Source organism: Gastrolobium bilobum, unplaced genomic scaffold (assembly GCF_033153095.1).
Source record: "Gastrolobium bilobum isolate Gb01-03AN ecotype WA unplaced genomic scaffold, APGP_CSIRO_Gbil_v1 utg65677, whole genome shotgun sequence".
Lineage (NCBI taxonomy): Eukaryota > Viridiplantae > Streptophyta > Magnoliopsida > Fabales > Fabaceae > Gastrolobium > Gastrolobium bilobum.
In genome coordinates this window covers 99,062-111,565 of record NW_026896096.1, presented here as the reverse complement: position 1 = coordinate 111,565, position 12,504 = coordinate 99,062, and the positions used below count along the sequence as shown (strand labels likewise).

The following is a 12,504-nucleotide window of genomic DNA, read 5'->3' as shown; positions in this document are numbered from 1 at the left end:
ACTCCTATGGAAATGGCAATTACAGTAATGGAAAATACAGAAAAAAAGAAGAAAAGATAATGTGAGACAATTCTAGAGGTCTCACTCTCTCCCAAATCCCAAACAAGGGCCCATTCCATATTCAGATTCCAGATGTCTCCTCCAAGCACCCCATCCTGTATATTTAACTAATTCCTCCGTAACTAACTTGCTCTCCCATGCTTCCATTCTGTTTTGCTGAGTCAGTCATATTGCTTTCTCTAAATTGCCCTTAGAGTGTTAATAGTATCGTATCAATACTCCCCCCCTAACAATCACCTTGTCCTCAAGGTGATGTTAATTTTTCCGGGATCCCATTGCTTGAATTGTTGGGACCCATATATGCTTGAAGCATGATAGCTCCCACCCGAATCCCATTGCTCATCTTTGATTCCCACATATGGCTCCATGAGATCATTTGCAGAAACCAGAAGAACATAAGAATGAAATTCATTCAAAGACAGATTAGTGATGTACATGGCAGAATACATCCAAATATTACTTGTCAATGGATAAATGGCACAGCTCCTTAATTGTTCACCAGTAACACATGCACCTACACTCGCGTTAATTGAAGTTTGAGAAATGATAGCAACATGTGCAATAGTTTCAAAAACAGATCCATCCGTCACCGCACAAGCACCAACCCTATAGACAATTGCTTGTTGAAAATATGCATAGTCCTTATGATAAGCCTCAAGTAGGAAAAGAAAGTAACAGCCATATGTGTCATAATAGTGCTTAGCAACACCTTCAATTGCACAAACTGTAATTCTCCTTTCATCCCAGGTCTTAGTTTTATCAAAGACAGTTGTTGGGTATGAGGAAAATTCATCAAAGAAAGGAAAGAAAAATACCCAAATTGTGCTTATCAAAGTCTCCGATAAATCACTAACCAAAACAATTTTGCCATGCATGAGTTCACTACTCCTTTTTGTGGTTCTTTCTCTCAGGTCGCTGCCCATTTGTGATGAAGAAGCACTAATATTTTTACCTCCAAGTAAAATGGCTCCAAAAATTTTATTGATGGATGTCACCATTCCTACCCACCGATAAATGACAATTTCCCTCTCCACTGCCGCTGAATGCCCAGCTATGATGGTGTCTAAGGTTTGTACGTTCTTGCAAGAAGATATGTTAGCTTGGATTGATGGGATGGAATTATGAATTTTGGGTCTAATTAAGTCTGACCCAATCATGGGCTTATAAGCCCAAGCATCATCACAACTAATGAAAAAGAGAGGATACATACCCCTGTATTGGATTGGTACCCTATGAAAAGTGTTTTGGGCTTGCTCCATTATGCTAGCATACTGGCCCATATCTCCTAAGCCTTTCATTGACCTAATTTGTTCCTCTCTTGTTTGTGGTATCGGCGAAGCCCTCTCCCCTTCCACATAAGGGTTCACGTTCGGTGGGTCAGATTCCGTTGGTGGGTCAGCCACCTCTTCCAGTGATGGTGGCGCTGCCGGTTCCTTTGCACTCTTTAAATCCGGTGGTTCCGAACATGGCGGTGGGTCGTTCGCCGCCGTCGTTGGTGGCAACGCTGCTGGTACCCGCGCACATCGAAATATCTTCTCAACCTCCAACTCCCCTTGGTCTTCGTTTATATTTTTCATTCCAGATGTCTCCTCCAAGCACCCCATCCTCTATATTTAACTAATTCCTCCGTAACTAACTTGCTCTCCCATGCTTCCATTCTGTTTTGCTGAGTCAGTCATATTGCTTTCTCTAAATTGCCCTTGGAGTGGTAATAGTATCGTATCATACTCATTCCTCTCTAGCATTGCCTATCATCCTATTTGATTCCTATTCCTAAAAAACACAACCATGTACTAAGAACTTGGTTGTGTTTGCACACTCTCTTCCCTTAAACTCTTTAATTTCCAACACTTTATTGGGTAAATACATTGTTGTCTTTGTTAAATTTGACATTGGTTTGTGTGAAACTGATACGGACCAACCAATAAATAGAGCTAAAACAGAAATGACTCAAGAAATAAGATCTGAACATTCATCATCCATGTATTTCTCAATAACCATAGCAATCAGAAATGCCATTACAGAGAGGTTTGCAGACAATAGACGAAATTACAAGACCCCAAAAGAAATCAACAATGCTATAAAGGTAAAGATAATTGTGGAACACATATGAGAGGTTCCACTCTCTCCCAATCCCAAAAGGGCCCAAGTTCTTCAAGACTTTCCAACTGCCCCCCCTCGTTGCTCAACGCCCCTTCTTAAGCAATAGCGTAACTAACTTGGCGCTCCCACACCTGCATTCTGTTGGAGGGTACTCTCGTCCATACAGCTATTAGGACTAACAGCAATCCCACTTGGGCCAGTTGCTACAAGTGAGGCCCAATTCTTTCTGCTTCTATCCCTACGGTATACCTGTTGGGTTGGGGTTGTATCAATACTCCCCCCCAATTTATGCACTTTGTCCTCAAGGTGGAAATGTGGAAATTGTTCTTTGATGACAACGGCTTCTTCCCAAGTATTTTCGAATTCAAAGAGGTCACACCATTTAATTAAAACTTCCACTATTCCAGTTGAGGAATGACGCCATTTCACCACTGACTCGGGTAGCACCTGCAACTCCCAACTTTCTGATAAACTAGGTGGTAAAGGTTGAACATTAGGGACAGAGGATGATGCACGTTTGAGTAACGAAACGTGAAATACCGAATGCACTTGACAATTGTCTGGCAATTGCAATCGGTATGCAGCTTCCCCAACCCTTTCAATAATAGGATAAGGGCCATAATATATTGGACTTAGTTTTTCATTGACCCTTCTAGCAATGGATTTTAGTCTATAAGGTTGGAGCTTGAGGTACACAGTATTAGCGTAGCTTACTGCTATAGGTTTCATTGTATTAGACTCTAGCTTATATAAATGTGTTAGTGTATTTCTGTGTTAGTTAGAGTGACAGCTGTAAGCTAAGTGTGTGACAGCTGTAAGCTTCAATGCTGAGTCATCAGTTTGTAGTTTGTATATATATCATCTTGTATCTGAAATGTATCGTCACTTTTCATTCTTCAATAATACAAATGGGTTCTTTTCAGATTGCTCTCTTCTCTCTCTCTCTATCTCTCTCAGATCTTCTTCTCTCTTCTCCATGCAACTCTCAGATTTCTAATATGGTATCAGAGCTCTCTTTCTGAGGGCCTGATCCAGTTAGAACTCCACTATGTCTTCCGCTTCCGACTCTGATTCAAACGCATCTGACTCGAATCAACCACATTCCAGATCTAAATCTCAGAATCAACGATCTTCCAGATCTACTTCCTCATCAATGAAGATCAAGACAACTTCTCTGTTTAACCTTCAGATCTCTGCCAAACTGACAGAAGATAACTATCTTTTTTGGAATCAAATTATCGAACCGGTAATCACATCACATCAGTTGCATCATTTTCTTGTTAATCCAAAATTTCCTCTTAAATTTGATTCAGACGAAGATCGAGAGAGTGATCAATTGAGCTCAGAATATATTACATGGCTTAATCAAGATCAGATGTTACTTACATGGCTTCTGTCAACAATTTCTGAATCTATTGTCAATGATATCTTACCTGTTAAGCATTCTTTTGAGGCCTGGAATAATATTCATAAGTTGTTTCATGGAGTTATGAAATCTCGTGCTCGTCTACTCAGATCTGAGTTGAAAACGATGAAGAAAGGCTCAAAGTCCATCAAGGAATACTTAGCACACATCAAAACTCTTTATGATTCGCTGAAATCGATTGGAAAGCCTATATCAGTTGAGGAGCACACTGAAACTATTCTTGAAGGCTTACCATCAGAATATACTCTGTTTGTTATGATGATACACGGACGTGAGCGTGATTGCTCGGTTGCAGATCTGACAGTGGAGCTAATGGCTCATGAACAACTTCTAGTCAAGCAAAATGATAATCTCCTAACTGAAGGAGTAGCTGTGAACCTCACCCAACGTTCTCCAAGTTCGCTCCAAGAAGTTACTAACGAAGAAGACGACTCTGTTTCTGAAACCAGAAAACAGAGTCGAACAGAGCAATTTTCACAGCCTGTTTTTCCTTCCTCCAATGCTTATACTAATCAAAACAGAGGTCGTGGACGCTCTTTTACACGCTACAATCGAGGAAGAGGACGTGGAAACAGAGCTAATGTTCACTGCCAGTTATGTTTCAAGTTTGGCCATGATGTCACTACCTGTTGGCACCGGTTTGATGAAAACTTTGTGCGTAGCTTGCCACCTCCACAACATGTGCCATATTCTCAGTTCTTTCAACAGCAGCAACCTCAAAACACACGATCATTTCAGTATGTCAGGCCTTCAAATCAGCAACATGTCTTTTCAAATCAGCAACATGCCTTTGTTACTGCACAACAAGGACTGTTACCTACTCCAAATACCATACCACTGATGGAGTGGTTGCCAGACTCTGGTGCATCTAGCCATGTAACTGGAGGAGCACAAAACATCTCTCACAGCCAACAGCTAAATGGTTCAGACCAAGTTTTGATAGGAAACGGTCAAGGTTTGCCTATTACAGCCATAGGATCCTCTTCTTTTCTTTCTCCTCTTGATGCTACCACTTGTTTACATCTAAACAATTTATTGTTGGTTCCTTCTATTACTAATAATTTGATCAGTGTGAGTAAATTTGCTAGAGACAACTCAGTCTTCTTTGAATTTCATCCTAATGTCTGTTATGTCAAATCTCAGGTTTCACATAAAGTCTTACTTCAAGGAACTGTAGGAGCTGATGGTCTCTATCGTTTCTCTGACATTCATTTTACTTCACAAACTGATCCAGTGACCAGTAATAGTTGTCCTCCAATTAAGTGCCTGTCTACAGTTACTGATTCTTGTAATTCTCAGTCTGATCGTGCTCCAGTTTACAGTAGTGTTGATTGTAAAAATAGTTGTGTCAACACTGAAAATAGGACATTGTGGCACTGTCGTTTAGGACATCCACACTTTGATTCTCTCAAAAATGTATTGAAAACTTGCAATATTCCTTTAAGTAATAAAGTAGCTGGAGAATTATGCTCTTCTTGTTGTGTTGCAAAGGCTCATAGACTACCCTCATCACCTTCCACCTCTCACTATAAATTTCCTTTTGAATTGGTGTTCAGTGACTTATGGGGACCATCACCCTTCAAATCTACTCTTGGGAATAACTACTATATATCATTTGTTGATGCCTGCACACGGTATACTTGGATTTATCCACTTAAACAAAAATCTGATGCTATTTCCATTTTTAAACAGTTCCATGCAATGATTAAAAACCAATTTCAAACATCCCTTAAGTCATTTCAATCAGATTGGGGTGGGGAATTCAGAACTTTTACCCAATATCTAACACTTCACGGGATCCATCATAGAGTCACTTGTCCTCATACTCATCACCAAAATGGTGTTGTTGAAAGAAAGCATAGGCATATTGTTGAAACAGGTCTTGCATTACTTGCACACTCTTCCCTTCCCATGATCTATTGGGACTATGCATTTACCACAGCCACATATCTCATAAACAGATTGCCCTCTTCTTCTATTGATTTTACTGTTCCATACACTAAACTGTTCAATAAAAATCCAGATTATACCTCCCTAAAAGTTTTTGGGTGTACATGTTTTCCTTTGCTTCGCCCTTATAATAAATATAAACTGGAATATCGATCAAAAGAATGTGTGTTTCTTGGTTATTCTTCCAACCATAAAGGTTACTTGTGTCTTAGTCCTGATGGCAGAATTTACATATCCAAGGATGTACTCTTCAATGAACATAGATTTCCTTTTACCTCTTGGAAAAACAATACATCCTCTCCCACTTTACAACCCACCTCTACCTCTGTTCCCCTTACTATTTTTTCCCCACATTTATCCTCTCCACCAAATGCCCCATTTCTGCCTCAGCCCTCTTCCCCATTACCCATATAGTCACTGCACACCAATGATCCTCCTCCCTCAAGTCAGCATACACCCCCCTCTCCTATTATTGGAGATCAATCCCCTGTTAGACAGCCTGTTGATGTCAGTCCAATTCCTTCTCCATCCTCTCCAGTTCACACTTCATCTTTATCTTCCACATCCTCATCTTCTGAGTATGTACCATCCGGTTCCCTTCACACCTCTTCTCCTCCTCGTTCAATTATTACCAGGTCCAAAACTATGGCTAGAAATTTGGCTCTTCTCACTCATCTTGAACCAACTACAGTCAAACAGGCTCTCAATAGTCCTCATTGGTTAAAGGCTATGGAAATTGAATATGATGCTTTACAATCTAACAAAACTTGGTCTCTTGTTCCTTTACCTGTTGGCAGAGAAGCTGTTGGATGCAAATGGGTTTTTAAAGTAAAGGAAAATTCAGATGGCAGCCTTAACAAATATAAAGCAAGGTTGGTTGCTAAAGGGTTTCATCAAAGACCTGGTTTGGATTATACAGAAACTTTTTCCCCTGTCATCAAGCCTGTAACTGTTCGGACTATGCTTACAATTGCTCTTACCTATGGCTGGACACTAAGACAGCTAGGCATCAACAATGCTTTCTTAAATGGAACTCTACAAGAAGAGGTGTACATGCAACAACCTCCTGGGTTTGAAAGTGATGACAAGTCCTTAGTTTGCAGACTACATAAATCCCTCTATGGTCTCAAACAAGCCCCAAGGGCTTGGTTTGACAAACTCCAGGATACTTTGCTCTCATTTGGTTTTCAAGGCAGTAGATGTGATTCTTCTCTCTTCATTTATAATTCTGGTCCTCAACGCATTTATATGCTTGTTTATGTTGATGATATAATCATCACTGGGAATGATGACAACTTCATACAGTCCCTAATTTCTCGGCTTCATTCCATTTTCTCTCTCAAGGATTTGGGTGCCCTGGACTACTTTTTGGGAATTGAAGTCAGAAGACAGTCCCCTGGATCTCTCTTCCTTACTCAAACAAAATACATTAGAGAGCTTCTTCACAAAACTAATATGTTTGAAGCTAAGGCTATCTCCAGCCTCATGCCCTCTAGCTGCAAATTATCCAAGTTTGGCTCCAATTACTTTGAGGATCCTGGCTTATATGGATCAGTGGTTGGAGCTCTCCAATATGCTACCATTACAAGACCTGAAATCAGTTTCTCAGTTAATAAAGTGTGCCAGTTCATGAGCCAACCTCTTGTGGATCATTGGAAAATAGTCAAAAGAATTCTCATATATCTCCAAGGTACTATATCCTTTGGTCTCTCTCTGACTGCAGCTCAAACACCTCACTCGGATGCTTTATTTCACTTGGCAGCCTTTTGTGATGCTGATTGGGGTAGTGATCCTGATGATAGGAGGTCTACCTCTGGTGCTTGTGTATTCCTAGGTCCAAATCTCATCTCTTGGTGGTCTAAGAAGCAGCCTCTTGTAGCAAGATCCACGGCTGAAGCTGAATATCGCAGCATGGCTTTAGTTTTCTCTGAAATTCTGTGGCTGCAATCATTATTCCAAGAATTGAATCTGCCTCTTTCTGTTCCTCAGGTTTACTGTGACAACTTGAGTGCTGTAGCACTTGCTCATAATCCCATTCTTCATGCTCGCACCAAGCATCTTGAGTTGGATCTTCATTTTGTACGTGAGAAGGTTTTACTCAAACAGATCACTGTTGCTCATGTCCCTGCTTCAGACCAGATAGCTAACATTTTTACTAAGCCACTCTCTCCAGATCCCTTTGCTCTTTTTCGTGCCAAACTCACAGTCCTGGATTCTGCCTTGCAGCTCCAGCCCTGATGAGTTTGTGGGGGAGTATTAGCGTAGCTTACTGCTATAGGTTTCATTGTATTAGACTCTAGCTTATATAAATGTGTTAGTGTATTTCTGAGTTAGTTAGAGTGACAGTTGTAAGCTAAGTGTGTGACAGCTGTAAGCTTCAATGCTGAGTCATCAGTTTGTAGTTTGTATATATATCATCTTGTATCTGAAATGTATCGTCACTTTTCATTCTTCAATAATACAAATGGGTTCTTTTCAGATTGCTCTCTTCTCTCTCTCTCAGATCTTCTTCTCTCTTCTCCATGCAACTCATTTCTAATACACAGCCTCGCCTACCAGAAAGGAGAGATCCCTGCGCTTCTGATTGGCATGTTTTACCATGCGATTCTGAGCTTGAACACAATTTTGCTGCAATTCGTGGAGAATGGAATCACATTCAATCAGAACTTGGCAGACAGCCTCAATGGCTGAAACAGAGTTGTTTCCTAGCAACAGATTTGGGGGGTCTATGCCATAGAGGGCCTTAAATGGAGTCATACTTGTAGATTCCTTGTATGTGGTGTTGTACCAGTATTCAGCTCAATGGACCCACTTTGGCCATTGTTTGGGCTTTGGCCCACAAAAACAACGAAGATAAACCTCTAAGCATTTATTCACCACTTCCGTTTGCCCGTTTGTTTGCGGGTGGTAAGTTGTGCTGTAATGAAGCTTGGTGCCTGCACTTTTGTAAAGCTCATTCCAAAAACAGCTCATAAACACTCAATCTCTGTCAGACACAATAGTCAAAGGGAATCCATGCAATCTGACCACTTCTTTGATGAACAAATCAGCTACCCTTCATGTTGTATAGGGGTGGGAAATAGGAAACAAATGAGCGTACTTGGACAAGCGGTCCACTACTACAAAAATGGTGTCTACACCTAACGCCTTGGGCAGTCCCCCAATGAAATCCATAAAGATGTCAGCCCACACCGTGGTCGGAATTGGCAAAGGTTGCAACAACCTTACTGGAGTTAAATTTGGATCTTTATTTGTTGACACACGGTGCAAACAACCACATAGTCCTGAATGCATTTTTTCATTCCTTCCCAATAAACCAAACCAACCAATCTTTTATAAGTACGAATATATCTCGAATGCCCTCTTACACCCGAGGCATGAAATTTGCCCAAAAGTGGAGAAATTAAACTGGAATTTTTGGGTAGTACTAACTTGTCCTTGAAGAATAATCTGCCCTTCCTCAATTGGAAACCAGCGTGAGAAGCAGAATTCAATATTAGATCCTGCATTATACCCCTCAGCTTGTCAACGTGTTGTACTTCTTGCTCCAGCACCTCTATATTAGGTAATTGTAAACGAGACAGGCTTGAAAATTGCATCTGGCGTGACAAAGCATCAGCCACCGAATTTTCCGTACTTGGTTGGTAATAAATGTCAAACAAACCCAATCAGTTTGGACACCCACCTTTGTTGGTCCTCGCCTAACACTTTTTGTTCCAGCAAATGTTTTAGACTTTTCTGGTCGGTTTTCACTATAAAATGCCTACCCATTAAGTAATGCTTCCATTTCTGAATTGCGAACACTATTGCCGTTAGCTCTTTCTCATACACGGACTTGCTTTGAGCCCGAAGCGAAAAACCTTGACTGATATAGGCTAAAGGTCTATTTTCTTGCATGAGGACAGCACCAATCCCTTTTCCCGATGCGTCAGTCACCACCGTAAACGTTTTGCTAAAATCCGGTAAAGCCAACATAGGGACAGAGGCCATACAGTCCTTTAGTTTCTTAAAGGACTCTTCCGCTTCCACATCCTTCTTCAGCAGATTTGTTAGAGGCTTCGCTATTTTTCCATAATCCTTGACGAAACGCCTATAGTACCCCGTCAACCCAAAAACCCTCTCAGTCCCTTGATATTTTTGGGAACGGGCCACTCTTCCATAGCCTTCAGTTTGTTAGGGTCAGCACTAATTCCCCCTGTTGAAATTATGTGGCCCAGATATTCAACATGATGACTTCCAAAAATGCATTTCTTGCGATTTACCACCAACTGATGTTGCCTTAACACTTCAAAAACCTTCCTCAAATGATCTTCATGCTCCCTTATGCACTTGCTGTAAATCAATATATCGTCCAAGAATACCAGTGTGAATTTCCTTAAGTATGGCTGTAAAATTTCGTTCATCATCTATGATGCACGGACACGGACACGACACGCCGACACGTTAATTCTAAAAAATGTCATATTTCGTCACGTTGGGACACGTTTTGATATTAAATAAAAATTTTAATATATATAATATAATTTATATTTAATACATATAAGAGTCTATAATAAGTCATATATTCAATCAAATATTTAAATTTCATAACATAAATATAAATAAAAATAATTTTTCGTACTTTGTTAATTTTTCATGTCAAATTTCATAATAGAAAAAAATTAATTTATAAATTAATTTTTTTATATTTAGTTAATAAAATAAAATTAAGATTAAAAAAAAAACGTGTCCAAGCGTTGACCGCGTGTCCGAAAAAGTTGACTGTGTGTCGAAAAAACGTGTCGGACGTGTCGGAGAGTTGACTGCAAGTCCCCAAATATTGACCGCATGTCCGTGTCGAACACGTGTCCGACACGCAAAATTTTGAAAATTTTCGTGTCCGTGTTTGCTATTTCATCATGGCCTGGAAAGTTGAGGATGCGTTGGTCAACCCGAAAGGCATTACTAGATATTCGTAATGTCCTTCGTGTGTCCGAAACGCTGTCTTTGGTATATCTTTTATTTTCATCCGTATCTGGTGGTACGCAGATTTCAGATCCAACTTAGAAAAAATCTTCGAACCTCCCAGTTCATCTAGTAGCTCTTCTACAACCGGTATTGGAAATTTATCAGGCACTGTGAGCTTATTGACAGCTCTGTAGTCCACACATACCCGCCAGCTGCCATCTTTTTTTTACTAAGATCACAGGACTAGTGTTGTGGCTTATCCACCTGTTCCCCACTAATTCAGAAACTAAATTTTCAATCTCTGTTTTTTGATAATGTGGATACCTGTGTGGTCGCAGGTCAGCCACCTGCACTCCTGGCTTGACGTTGATTGCATGGTCACAGGTCCATTTTGGGGGCAAGGAATGAGCGTCTTGAAATAAATCTTTGTATTCCAGCAACAGTGACTCCAGCCCTTCCCAACAATGGTCCATCCCTTCCTCAGTGTTTGTCCTAGTGCTCACAAAATACCCCTGACCTTGCTCATGTAAGGCCTTAAGAATCGACTTGAATGACACCTCTGCCCAAGAAAGAGCAGGGTCCCCCTTGATCAACACCTCTGTATCTCCCTGTGCAAAACGAAGAGTCATTTCCTTGAAGTTGGCCTTAATGACTCCAATTTGGGTCAGCCATTCCAGTCGCAACACCACGTCAGCCCTACCCAGCTCAAACAAATACAGGTCTTGCTTGATTTGAGCACCCTGCAGTTTGATTTCCACATCCTTGCGCACTCCATGACACTGAACCTTGTGACCATCCCCTACCTCCACGTGATAAACCGAGGTTGCTGTCACCTTTAGCCCGAGTTGCTCTACGATAGCCGCCCTCAAGAAGTTGCTAGAAGCGCCACAATCCACCATCACTTCAACCTTTTGGCCTGAAATTTGTCCCCAAGCCTTTAAGGTTTGGTTTGAAGTGAGCCCTAGCAAGCTATTCAAAGAGAGTTGTAACTCTCATTCCAGCTCTTGCCCTTCTGGTTTCGCGATCAACCCCATGTCTGCCTCGCTTCCTCCTCCCTCCTCCACGTCGTCCTCCTCTGCTAACAATAGGTGCAGTTGTCGAACTTGACACCTGTGGTTGGGGTTCCAGCGTTCATTACATTTGAAACATAACCCACGGTCCTGCCTCTCGCATAACTCCACTTGCGAAAGCCTACGTCCTTGACCGGAGAAACCCTCCGTCGCGTGGTTACCCGTGGCTAAGGTTGACGTTCTCGCCGTAGATCCCTCCTTTGTGTTTTCGTTTGCCCCATTTCGTGTGCCTGTCGCACCTGTGCTAGGGCTACTATTCTGGGTAAAGGAATTGCGATTTGGACCGTTTGCACTCACTTGGCCAATATGTGAGTTTCCCCATCCTCTGGCCTCATTTGGGCCTGAACCAGCACGCGGGCCCAACAAGCGGCTGGAACCTTGAGCCCGATTCTTGGCCAACAGAACCCAACCCTCATCTCTCCATGCCACATTTCTCTTCTCTATTTTGAGAGAGAACTTCATCGTCTCCGACAAGCTCAGGTGTGGATACATCAAAAGCTCCTCCTGGATGCTGGTACGCACCCCATTCAGCCATGCACCTTTTAGTAGGTCTTCATCTTCAAATCGGAGAGCTCCTACCATCTTTTAGAACTCTGCACGAAATTCAGCCACGCTTCCGTTCTGTTTAAGGGTTTAAAGGGCTCTATAAGGATTGTCCAACGCCTCTGGTTGGAAACGACTGCCTAGCTCTCATCAGAACAGCCCCCAAGTGGCGTTTGGGTTGCCCACCTCCCACCATCTACACCAATAAAGTGCCTTTCCTTCCAGACACACCACCACCGCAGCTAACTTCTCCCCCTCAGTCACACCGTTCACAACGAAATACCTCTCCACCTTTACACAGCCAACCCGAAGCGTCTTCACCTGTAAACACAGGAACCTCCAAGCGTCGGGTCACCGGAATATTCAGATTGCCTCTCCGTCGATTTCGTTCCTCCCGTGCTTCTG

General features: G+C 41.8%; 1 protein-coding gene across 1 annotated transcript; it reads right to left on the bottom strand.

Annotated features, from left to right (window-relative positions):
* Positions 1-2,274: 2,274 nt before the first annotated feature.
* On the bottom strand, positions 2,275-2,892 carry LOC133297756 (uncharacterized). Its single transcript, XM_061496953.1, has one exon. The coding sequence runs from the start codon at positions 2,890-2,892 to the stop codon at positions 2,275-2,277; it is 618 nt and encodes a 205-aa protein (XP_061352937.1).
* Positions 2,893-12,504: the final 9,612 nt, after the last annotated feature.